The sequence below is a fragment of the Zophobas morio genome, unplaced genomic scaffold, assembly GCF_036711695.1.
Source record: "Zophobas morio isolate AGI-343-1 ecotype UQ-CSIRO unplaced genomic scaffold, CSIRO_AGI_Zmor_V1 ptg000031l, whole genome shotgun sequence".
In the NCBI taxonomy this organism is placed as follows: domain Eukaryota; kingdom Metazoa; phylum Arthropoda; class Insecta; order Coleoptera; family Tenebrionidae; genus Zophobas; species Zophobas morio.
Window position 1 is genome coordinate 11,575,307 of NW_026972136.1, and position 13,641 is coordinate 11,588,947.

The 13,641-nt window shown below is 34.7% G+C and overlaps 1 protein-coding gene across 2 annotated transcripts in view; it reads right to left on the bottom strand.

The window, feature by feature from the left end:
• LOC135139276 (epithelial discoidin domain-containing receptor 1-like) overlaps positions 1–13,641 on the bottom strand; it is a 466,539-nt gene that overhangs the window by 331,301 nt on the left and 121,597 nt on the right. For both annotated transcript variants that reach the window (XM_064069455.1, XM_064069454.1), the window contains exon 3: positions 6,204–6,309. In XM_064069455.1, coding sequence (XP_063925525.1) covers positions 6,204–6,309 — 106 coding nt within the window. The remainder of the gene's footprint in view (positions 1–6,203; positions 6,310–13,641) is intronic.

Below are 13,641 nucleotides of genomic sequence, written 5' to 3' on the forward strand. Positions count from 1 at the left end.
AGGTGAAAAATAATTTTTAACTTAAAAGTAAACTTGGTTATAAATTATAAATTCATATAATTTTGGGCGAGTTGTTATTATGACAATTATTGTTTTGTTATTATAATGTATAGGCTAGCGCAACATTACTATATTCTTACATTTTCGAGACATGTGGGGTGATTTGATAAAAAAAGAGATGATAAGCTTAAATTAGTTTAAGTTAGCTGCTAAACTGCCTCGTATGTATAATTTTGGAAATTTCATTCTACTCTTTAAAATTTTATTGACAATAACGAGGTAGTACAATGGTAAAAAATGTTTATGGCTCACACCAGTTCACTCGAATTTGTCGGAGAACATTTACTAGGTAGTTGTACTCATAAATTAATGCTCATTTTCGTTCGTGAGTAACGATGGGCCCTGTCCGGACCTGAATTATTCTGCTTTCTAACATCTGGGGATTACCGGCACGCGATAACTTCAAGTTGTAAATATCTCTTGCTATTGTACTACTCCGTCTCGTCCGTCTCTCTATTGCCAACAAACTTTTATAGAGTGGAAAGAAATTTCCAAAACTATACTATGTGTTTAAAAACAAAGACAAATTAAACAACAAACAAACAATAATAATAATAATACACAAAATCAAGGCAGATTCGTACAGGAGTACATTATTTCATACGATTTAGACAATGTCCATTACGCAATAATTATATTAGAGCTCACTACAGTGGATGTCATCAAATTGTTGAAGGGGATGATTGGCCAAATTTTGACTAATTAAAATCGGCACAAACGACAGACAGACGGAAACAGGACACCTAATTTTTCGCACTCCAGGGGTCATTTATTGTCGAAAAAACATGAAAGCAACACAATATTAGTATATTTTCTTAGAGAGTATATCATTTTCCAAATTAAGACCTATCGTAGCAAGTGCCGCCCACCCACCCTTTATTTTCCTAGAGGTTATTTCATTTGCCAAAATCAGTTTTATCTTGCCAAGTACTAGCCCCACCGCCCACCCTCTACTTTCTTAGAGGGTATGTTATTTACCAAAATCAGTCTTATCTTAGCAAGTATTAACCTCGCCCACCCGCCTTTTTTTAGAGGGTACACCATTTGCCTAAATCAGTCTTATATTAGCCAGTACTGGGCTCGATTACAGTATACTTACACGCAAAAATTGGTCGAATGTTATTAGATAAAACAAATTCAGTTTTTTAGAAAAAAAAGATAATACCAGTCATAGTTTAAGCATAAAAAAGGCCCGTGAGGAGATCGAACTCGCGATCTTCGCTTACTATTACGCGCTTAAGAGTGAGCCATTGATCGCTTACAAAGCATTCGTTTTATGTTAGTATAAAAATCGACACAGAGACAGACGAAAACGGAATGCCAGTTTTTTCATATTTTAGGATCCTGAAACGTCGAGAAAACATGACAGTAGCCCTTCGCTAGATGAACCCGATTTCAATACTATCTTAGATTACACTTGAGAAGTAAAGAATGGAAAATACGGAAGCAGGTACTCCACCGACACTTGTCCTGTAGATAGATTCTTTTATTCGAAGCTGTCAAAATTTTCTAAGATTTTTAACGATCGATTTTGGTTTTGATCAGATAACAACTAATAAGATACTTTTCAAGAAATCACCCAAAGAATTCATAATTTCCCATGGGGACATAATTTTTGGTTATTAATTTTCATAATTTGTTTTTTAAGATCCTTACGTATTGAAGTTCATATTTTTGAAATAAGACATCTGAGTATCACATTTATTTAACGATCTATTTTTATAGCGAACACACTTTATAATCATTTTAGAGCAAGACAGGGATGGTATGACAATTACTTTTAAAATAAAATTTAGTGGAACTTGACGAAGAAGAATTAGATCAAAAAAGGTCTCAAATCATTTGACACATTTGAAAGATGGTTATCACGAAAATGAAGCAAATCAGTTTGTTTGAACTAAATTTAATCTAATATTACTTCTGTTGTGATTATGGTGATTTCATTCCAGATCTGTCGTTAATATTCTTTAAAATATGCGAAAATTTCTGCCTGCAAGTAATGAAATAACTCTAAAGTGAAATAAACTACCTAGGTATAACTGCATGGTGTGAAAAAATTTTACTAGACTCCCAATGACGTAAATTGTTTCTTTTGCCATGTCAGTGATTAACAGATGGCCTTGTATGTATAAACTTATTTTAAATGTGTATATTCAAGCTCAATATATTTTTAATTGCTTTAGTTTATCTTTGACCAAATTTCAAATGACACCGAAGACGAAATCTATTTATTGTTAATAATTTTTAATCAAAATATCATCTGCTTCCTTTATCTTGTTTATTCTTTTGTAGAACCTCAAACTAGGTGGCGCCTTTTGAACAATTTGCCTTATATATTTAACACTCGACTCGAACAGTTTGGGTTTATTGTTTAATCAATACACACCACAATTTAGAAAATAATCTGAAACTAATTCCCCAACTAAAACACACAAACTAGAACTCCGAGAATGTAAACCAAGCTCCTTCGGTTTCAATAAACGTACACCTAATCGAGAAAAATATGGCGAATTCAGTGCGGAATCCATAAATCCGGAGCGCCATTCCATTCTACACACGCGAGTTTATGTAGTGACAAAAAGATAAATACGAAGCAATATAACCAAAGTCTCTTTTTTCCCTATAAACCATATTCGCGGTATCTATGGGTGGAGATGTGAGCATAAAAGGATGTATAAACCGACTCCTTTTCCGGAGTTATGCATTACACGTTTGAGCTTGGATTTTTCCATCTTCCACACACATCGTCGTGATCGAATTCTCGCACGAACCTCCAGCTCTGATAACACTCTTCACCAAAAATTAATCGTCGCTGAAAAAGCTCTAATGTTTATCAGAGCAACTCCACTTGGCTGAACGCTGAAACTTTGTTTCTCGAATGGACCATAACAGTTCAGCTGCACTTTTGCAGCATCTGGAGAATCCACTTTGTTTGATTAATATCGTGGTGCTCGACTACCTCGGCCAATATTGCACACAGTGCAGGGGCGGACTCGAGGAGTCGGTCGATATGACAAGGAGTAGGAGCAGGAACCGCCGCTGAATAAATATCAAACCGAATGATTTATTTGCACTATAAATATTACATATGAGCTGGTGTGGTCTTGCCTCTGAATTTAGCCTGTACTGTTGAGATGTTTATTCATACGAGATTCGGATGGTCTCTTCTGCTGCTGGCACGTACACGCCTGTGCCCTCAGAACGAGTCGGTAAAGGATTTTTGTTCAACTTATTTATTTGCAATAAGCGTGATGGGCCCATGCCAGCAGCAGCGAGATCAATTAAATGATAGAAAATATAACTTTCTGCAAATCTTATGCCATGAGTGCTCTATCTACATATCGAGTGTGTAAAATGCATGAAGCGCTTTCCGACATGTTTGTGAGATAAGTTTTCAATTAAGATAGTTCGTAGGTTGTATAAATGAATATTGTTTGTAAGACTAAATTGAAAAATGCAGATATTCGAAATGCTGCTGTTTGTTTACTACGAGTATGTGGCTAAAAATAGTGCTTGGATAGCTCGTGTCATACAAAGTTTAATAAATAGATTGTTGCAACGAGAAGCTACTTTTTTGGCCATTAAGTAGACATAAAGCATGAAGAATAAAAGTGTCTACAATGAGTGTTTCCAGTAAAAGGAAGTGGTCATTTATCAGTCATTTCGAACAAGGGAAATGTCTCAAGTGGTAAACGTATGATAAATTAGATCAAGGAATACAGTAGAATATCCCCCTGCAGCATAACTACCTTCCGTATTAGATTACGTGCATTTTATACTTCTCATTTTATTGAGGAGATGCTCCTTCTAATATAGATCTGGATTTGGTAGTGTCTGCATGGAAACGAACATCCCCTTGTGAAACTCAAGCTACAACGACGTATGCATTTTTTGCTCCTTAAATCCTCCTCTTAAGTTCTGATGTTTCTCCATTTAGTGCAAATTAGAGCCCCAGGTTTTAGAGAAAGTTGTAGAACTTAGTATAAAATATACGATTCAAACGATTTAGCGTTAATAACTCCTGAAAGATCTAACACAATAGTCTTAGCATAATTCGCTAAATCTACATCTTTAAAGACAGAAGTCGATTGTTCGCAAATTCGTCCTTTTAGCTCTAACTCTCCTATTCTCAGCTCGGAATGAATGCATCCAACCTTCAACTAACTTTATTTGCTTATACTTTAAGCCGCTGAATTTTCCATTTATCTCCAGAACACCGATTCTACTTCGTACAATAACAAAGTTAAAAGTAACGAGTCTCATTAGCTCGAGTGCAGTATTACTCCACTCTTATAATTCAAATGTTTATAAAGAATTTCCGGTTGTTAAAATCCGATTACACTTAAGGTGAAACCTGCAATAACCATAACAATTACGCATGAAGCGGACAATTCCGAAACTGCACCATAAACATAAAGTGGACAATGGTGAAGATTTCAACCTGTTTTATGATGGCAGTTTTCAAGCCTCAACTGCTACATTTTATGCTTTCGCGCTTTACTGCCTCGCAAAAGCAATTAGTTATATCTCTTAGCTCAAAAACAAGAAATCTGGAGTTTCACGAGACTTGGAAAACAATTCAAAGTAGAACAATTCTCGCTTGCGAGATTCTTGAGTGATTTTCTTAAAATATATCGGTAATATCGCAGAAGTTATCGAGCCGAACGCGGAGAAGGATGTGAATTTAATGAGCCGCCAAGAGACTCGCATTTCGCGCTTTTGCGCCTAGTTCAAGTTTCAAGATATGTGTACGTAATGATTGAGTTAGAAGCGGCGCGGCGCATTTATTTTTGATCGGGGTAACTAGATGACGCTCGGCTGATTTGGAGACTTCCAAGGACGTCTCAACCCTGGTTACCAATTCGAAAATTGAATGAACATCTAATTTGGGCGTCTAACTAACTAATCGCAACTGTATAAGGCGGATTCATAAACTACAAGTACACGTTATTTTATTAAATTTGAATACCAATGTAGAACGCGATCTATACTAACAAACTGACCTACATGTCCCTAATCAATTTAGAGATCAAACATTTTTGTGAAATAATGCAACAGATTGCAATAAAATTGTTTAAGCGAGTTTCCCTGGAGCACCGCTTGGCAGCGATTCCAGGCCCCGGTTTAAGTACTTTCAATCCGTCTGCAGCATAGAAATTCTTGTTGACCTATTTGCAGAAATACGGGCTCGTAAAATACCTCTATTACGCAAAAAAGCCAGTTTCGAATAGACGGTTTATAAATTGGCAACCCGCACCGAACCGAACGTTTCCTCCATTATTCGCGAATGTTATCCCATTTGGGGTGTAGACTGCTCAATGCCACGACAAACAGCTAATGACCCTTCTTGGAACGGAAAACATGCCTCTATTCTCAGGGAAAATAAATCTACACGCATCCGGAGGGGGCAGCCCGTGTTAAACCCACAAAACACTTCTTTTTTCACTATATCACTTGCTGTCAATTACGCAGTGGCGGTTACTGATTGCATTCGCCGTATTCTAAGGTGGAAGTTGAAGATTTAGAACACCGCTTTGCCTGATTTGATCAACTACTTCGGTATAATCAACTACCACTTTCCCGATGACGTTAAGAGAAGAGGGTAAGGTGTAACAGGATCTGCGTAGCTCATGGCAGGAAAAGCACTTATTTTTTATTACAAGTTTGATAAATCGAATTTGCGAACAGTTTCCCCTTCTTGATAAAGTTTTATGCTAGATTCCTCCCGAATAAGATATCTAGCAGAGATAGAGCAAGACTCCCTCACATTTAAAATGTAAAACATCCAATTCTTAGGCAAGAACGGAGATATTTGTTTAAGGTTTCGCTTTTTGCTTTACAAATACGAATCGCTGCCGGATGCACACCTGCTATTAGATTTAGGCTCTGATTTCGGAGCCGCGAACCAACAAAAAACCAGTAAAAGTAACAGACTTCATAATCGATTTATTGTTCTTTTATACGATGTTCACATTTGAATTAATTTGGTTGCGTTTTTGGCGCAGTCAAGATGATAACAAAATACATTTTCAGACTTTTGAAGTTATAAATTCTGTAGTTGTTTCTAACGCAGATTTAATGCTATTTACCAGAATTTAGTTGTTTTTAGTTAAAAAAGGCGATTATTGAAAGAAAGAACTTACCTTGCATTTTGGGGTCCCACAGATTTCGCTTCGTATGAAGAGCTCGCCGAGATGGCGTGGTCAGGGATGCGACCCTCTTCCATCCCCAACGCCGTCCGACATTCACCTGCAACAAACCCAGTCATCAGAACAAAATCTCTAAATAATTTACACAGTTACAAAAATTTGACGTCGAATGTTGGCTTTTACAATAGTACCAGCACGATGAGTGGCAGCTCACTAACAGTTTTGTTTTTTTAATTCTGTAGATCTGTTTTCACTTTTCCGAAATTAAAATCTCTAGAGACTTATGTACTTATGTTCGAACAAACGCCGTAGAATTTCGTTCTATCTCTGCAATGCGTGAACAAATAACATGAGTTAAATCCGTAAATTTGCAGGTTAAATGACACATAATACTAAGTTAAATAGTAAACTAATCAGCAATTCATTAAGTGAGAACCGGAATCCACGTATTTATAATTCATCTCATTAATGTCGCAAATCGATATACAGCAAAAACGAATGAATCACAAGAGCAAAACATTAAGGCAGTGAATAATAAAGACCCCTGCTATAATAAAATTTTATATAACGAATCGTTAAATTATGGATTTTGCAAGAACATCGTTAAAAAAATCTGAATAACAATACATAAACAACAGGCTTGAGGAATTTACAACGGTAGTTTGAAAAAAATTCTTAGACGCAAATATAATGTCACCAAAGAGAATAGTTAGTTTTTCAATTTGTCTTAGAACCTAGACTTTTCGACATCTGAAAGAAATATTCAGCTCGCTCTAGTGATTACAAGAAATAGTCTAAAATTCGTCTATTTTTACCCTTCAAAAATATGGTGACGTCATCTCAAAAATGATTAAATAATATTCACCTAAAAGTGTTGAGTTCCAATGCTCTTTGTGTACACATACATAAAAATATATACATTTTTATTTTGCGAAATTTAAAAAATATGTAGGTAATATCAGTTACCGTGTAACAAAAAAGGGCCTCTGAGGGAATCGAGCTCGCAACCTACGCTTTATGAACTTTTTGTGCGTTCCTGACTTATATTTTTATAAAATATTATTATTATACAATACAATCTGGATTTATGGATCAAGATCATCATGAAAATTGTAATGTTGAACAGTCATTTTTAATTTTTAAAGCATTTTAACATCTAGGAGAACTCGTATATCTGAGAAAAACCGAGAAAAAGTAGTAATTGTTATTAAGAATTCCAGAAGTTGTAGGCCACGACTGCAACAGCGCTGGCGATCGGACTCCAATGAACACTTTCACTATGCCGAAGTCTGGTGATCAGACATATTTTGGTTAGCGTTTTACAGTGTTCGGAGATTATTATAATATGAATGACAAATTATTTGCGTAACGGTAAACATTTTGCCAAGTGGAAGGGTAGAAGAATTACTGGTAAAGTGATAAATTTATCTGAAACAACCGTCTTCTCATTAAAGTGACCCCACGTACTTTCTGTTGAAATTGTAATTCTGACCATGAACCTACATCAATCGTTTCATTTAAATCAATAACCTTGTTTAGTAACAAAAAACAGATGCATAATTTGATTAGATTAGAATAGGGCGTGGTCCACGCAAGTGCGGACAATAAAAAAGATATAGATAATCAGTGGCGAAAAATGTTCCCTCAGTAATAATAACATGCTTAACTTCCAGTGTTTATATTCATACTTCCAAAGAACTCGACGATTGCATGTTCAAATACCAGACATTACCAGTTTGTTTGCTTCAAACAAAGGAAAGAATTAATGAATTAATTAATTAATTAATTAAGCTACAACGGAACAAAACGGTTCGAATATTATTTTTAATTTTTCAATAGTTATTTTTCATAATTTAATATTATTAATATTATTATTATTGAATACAGGCGGGTGCGACATTACTGTATTCTTACATTTTGAAGAAAATGGGGTGAACCGTTCACGATTTGATAAATAAAAGTTTAGAAACGCTGTGGACTGAAGAAGGTTTAAACAATAACAATTATAAAAATATATAATAACGAAACACAGGGCGGATTTATAAAGCACAAGTGTAGGGGTATACTACTTTACGAAATTTAAGTTTGTACAAAATTTTGAGTTAGCGTTTTATCATTTACATGAAATTCCTAATATACACACAAAATTTTACAACAATCGGTCCAATAGTTTTTAGAGATTATTTGTTTAATACAAATCCAGACAAACCACAGACAAATAAACGGACGGACGGAAACGGCAGACCTATTTTTTGGTACTCTAGGGATCATGAAACATCGAGAAAACATGAAAGCAGCCAGTCGTCCGATGGATTTGAGTAGAATACTTTCTTAGCTTATGCTCGGGAAGTAAAAAAAGAAACTCTAAATAGAAACAACATAGAAATGAACAGAACAAAATAGATGGAATAAAATATTAAACAAGTGTTCCAGTTTTATTATTTGGAATGAGAAATAAGAAATGAACAAAAAGAAATGTGAAATGAAAAACGCGGAATGAGAAATGGAAAATGAGAAACAATAAATGTGAAATTTGAAATGATAAATGCGAAATGAATGCGAAATGAGTAACGATGGAAAGCACATTTTTTACTTTTTATGGGTAGTGTTTAATTTAATTTAATTTAGGATAGAAACTCCAATCTTATAATAAATTATTATTATAAATTAATAACCAAATAATTCATATTCTGGAATATATATTTTACCAAAATAATAACCCGAGTCTCTAAAGTGAGATAATATCTCCCAGTGGTGGCTCGTGACCTTTTAAAATGGGGGCACGTTTGACTTATGAGTTAGATATGAACATAGAAAAATGGCTGTTATTACCAATTAATAGACGAAATTGTGTGACAAAAATAAATACGAAAATACATTCAATTTAAGTAAAAAATTATTTGTCCACATATCTTTAGTTTTAACTCATTCTCATTACTGAGGAGACACACAAACCAAAACGGTTTATTTTTTTCAGAACCGCACATCCACAAAAAATTATCATACGTGTTATGTCTATTAAAATATTTATGAAAGTCTCTGGTTTTGCCATGAACACTTCTTATTCATAAATTTTTCATGACAATTTTATCGTCGTAAGACGGAGGACGATTTTTTATTAGACATTCACCTAAATTTATTAGAATGAAAATGAACTCCCGTAGCTGAATTACTGCTAGCGATCACTGTTCAAATGTGACCCGATTCCAGCCAAATACAACGACTAGAGGCGTGGTTTCCACGGCAACGGTGTAAACAAAAAGTCTAAATATGTCTCCATTTTTATCTAGACCTTACCAATGATATAATATCTTTCGAAGTAAGTTTTGATACATTTGATACAAATGAAGCGAGATAAAAAAAAATAGTTTTCATAATTAGGACACAAACTTCGGGATATATTTTTTTTAATATTGAAAATTACTATTTTGCTATCTTAGGTGTGTTTGTAGATGTTGCAAAATATAAGATAATAGGACCTACCGCATAAGTACGAACATAGGAGATATAAAATATTACCATAAAACCCAAATAACTTAACTTTGTCTATAAATATATAATTTTTAAAAACATTGTGATTGATTACTCGAGTTACATTGTCCACAACTTCAGGTGTAAATTGCAAAAAACAGGTTAGGTTTATAATTGTAGAACGTTTATTCGCTGAATCCATCTTGTTGAAAATAAAATAATGTGGTTCTTGATATTGGATAAATAAAATACATAAATACAGAATCATGGCAAAAATTTTGAAAAATTCCATACTGTAAACACGCGACAATATTTAACATCTTTCATCGTTCCAGAAATACATCTCTAAAATTGCTCTCATATTTTTAGACAGAACTTGTCTGACAACTGAAGTTTTTTTTACTGAAGAGTAAAAACTCAAGGCGGACTTATAATCCACAAGTATAGTAGTATGTTATTTTATCAAATTTAAAAAGCATTTACCTTGAAAAATTTTGGGGTGACGCTATGAAACTGTTAGCAGAGATGATTAGACAAATTTTGTGTGAGTCCATATTCATAAACGAACTGTCTATAGACTGTGTTGCAAAAAGCGCCCGATTTGATTCACTGAAGAGATTGCATTATTTTATAGATGCAATACAGTAGAAGAAATAAAAATATGTTTACAAACGAAGGAACTAACTACAGACAAATAAACAAATTTGTAAGTGTGCTAGCGAAACTGTGATAAATTAATAAGTAACTGAAAAATGATGGGTAAAGCAAAATTTATTTAACCAGATGCTGAAATGACGTCATTAACCTATTCAAGGAGATGTATGGATAAATGTTAATTAACGTTTATCAGTCATGCTCTCAATAATTTTAAGATACTAAAAATACCGTTAAGAAGCGTTTAGAACGTCAAGAAATCCTGAAATCAGAAATTCTTCCAAATAACCCAACTACAATGCTACTCCCCTTCCGTACATCTCTGTTGTAATTAAGAGACTCTTTGTTTGCATGTCGTTTCCTGGCATTCATATCTTCATTACCTGTACTAACAAACCGCCCGATTCCCATCTCGATGACCCCGCGTAGGGTGGTTTGCACGCACGCGAACCTTCCCTTCCCGAAATCCGCTCCGCCAGTTTGATTGAAGTAGAACACACGTTTAGATGGGAGATAGTCAAACTGAGCTACATTTATTGCATTCGGAGGGTGTTTCGCACCCCGAACCGAAACTAAAGCGACTCTCAGGGAAAATGAAACGCAATAAATTAATTAGGGTCTATATACCGACGTGCCAAATAGAATTAGGGTAGAGGAGGCGACCGTGTTTCGTTCACAGCACTTGCTCGCAGAATGAAAGCAAACCGGAGGACCCGACGAATCCGTGAATAGAGACCTTCAATGGTTTGATTGCACAGAATGTAATTGTTGTTTCGTTTTTGTTCCGGATGATGCGAATGGAGGTTCCTTTGACTAATGGCTTGCTTTAAATGATTGCGGCAGTAACGAGGGGTCGGAGTATTATTGTGGGGCAAGAAACGCAAACCTGCCGAACTTGACGGAAAAATAACGGGTGTTTTTCGGAAATTTTAGCGTTGTGGTGACGTCGATCGAGAACAAGGATTGGGCTTTGAGGTAGGAGTACTAAAATATGAAGAGGAACGAATTAAACAGTTGTGTTAGCGAAAGTTGAGAGCTTAACGTTCCTTGTTTAACTGAAACTTGATCTTACGCTAAAGAAAGTTCTAGCCCCCGGCATCGGGAATTTTAATAATGTACTCCTATAAAATGGCGTTGTTTTTCCATCACGTACTGAGTCGTAGAGATAGCGTTACAACTGAGAATAATTTTAATCAAAATCATCAATAATCAAATCATGTATTAAGAAGCACACGTCACTGACTTGAAGCCATCTTGTCAGTTATCTCAGGTCACCACAAAACAATACTTATTTACTAACAAGGAACTAATTATACACATCCTAAATTGTTACTTAACTGGCAATAAACGCTGACTTTTCACTTTGTAATTACTAAACAAAATCTATTTGAATAACCGCCGTCGATCTTTTACTTGTCGAGCGTAAAATAAGAACGTATTGTTGGATTTACTCGACATTTCACACTTACTTAATTAATTGAATAAGCCCTCTGCTCTGTTTTGAGGGACAAAATCAATCAAATATCATTTTCTTTTAACGCAGATGCCTGTAATCCAACGAACGAACTTTTCAAAACGTTGCTGGCGTTCCGATTCATCTCTTTAGGGACAAAAACCGAGAATGAATTTTTATCACTTTGTTTTTCTAGTTGGGTGCTCAACAAAATTTTGTTACTTTATTTGATATTTGTATTTAAATGTGTATGTGACTGTGAGTGATACTTTATAACTTGATATCAGGTATTTTGCTTCGCGTTTGTTTTTAATATACATGTACATGTTTAGCAAAAACTTGATTATCTATGAAATAGACAAAATAAATCAAACCAGTGATGGCTCGTGACCTTTTAAAATCAAGGGACACACTTTGATCGATTAGTTAAATATGAAGATATAAAACAGACTGGTATTTATTACCAATTAATAGACAAAATTGTGTCCACATACCTTTAGTTTGAACTCATTAGACTCATTACTGAAGAGACACACAAAACAAAACAATTTATTTTTTCACAACCGCACACCGACAAAAAGTTTATCATACGTTTATATCTATTAAAATATTTATGAAAGTCTCTCGTTTCGCCAGAAACACTTTTTTATTAATAAATCGGGGGTGGGTCTCCTTAAATTTTTCACTACAATTTTATCAGATGACGATTTTTTATTAAATATTCAACCGCATTCATTATTTTTATTTAAAATCAAACAATTTCACTAGCGCAGCAAAATGAACTCCCGTAGTTGAATTACTGCTGACGGTCACTGTTTCAAATTCCAAAACACGGCGATTAGAGGCGTGTTTCCATGGCAACGGTCTAAACAAAAAGTCTAAATGAGTCATGATTGGGTCTTCGTTTTTATCGAGACCTTAAAAACGATACAATATCGTTAGATGTAAGTTTTGATATAAGTATTTGATACAAATGCAGCGAGATAAAAAAATTAGTTTTGATAATTATGAAACAAATGTCCGCATAATTTTTTAAATATTGAAAATTACTATTTTGCTATATCCAGTATGTTTGCGGACGTTGTAATTGTGACTCAAACAGTGCGGAAGCTGCGCACGTATTGTCATACAGCCCATCCGGAGAATGGCTACTTTCAAGTTTTTTTAACGTTGACGTCATGGCCCACTAGAGTATGACAAAATAAGTGTTTCATTTCCGTCTGTTTGTCAAATAATTTCTGAAGTAACTGGACCGATTGTTGTCAATTTTACATGTATTTTAGGAACTTCGCCTAGACGATAAAACTAAAATTTGTCTCCACCAACAATGTGATGACACAACCTCAAAATTTTGACCAGTAAATGTTATTCAAATTTATAAAATAAGATCATTTTTTTATTTTAAAAATATTTATTAAGAAAATTGGTTTAATAGAAGCCCTATTCGATGGCCAGCTGGCAGCCCAGATTTAAGATCCTTAGACTTATCCGTCGGATCCGTCGTAAAATTCAATAAATACAAGCGATGGCACGTTAAACCTACATCAGTTAAAGTCGGTCACGTATCTTACTGAGATAATTTTTATTTGTTACTCTTACAACAGGAGAAGGTCTTGGCCAGGCAAGCGGATTTACTGTCCTCATTGTGACGAACTGGTAAAAATTACGTTAAGTTGACTAGCAATTAAGCCATAACCGCACTATATCTTTTGCTGAACTATACATAAAAGACCTGACGGATCCACGACCCTTACCTGATTGAGAAGATTAAAACAAACAAATTGGGTATGTTTAGCCTTTTTAACTTATGATTCGTAGTTAATTGCCAACTAATACGAAGTTTTGTGTTCGCTG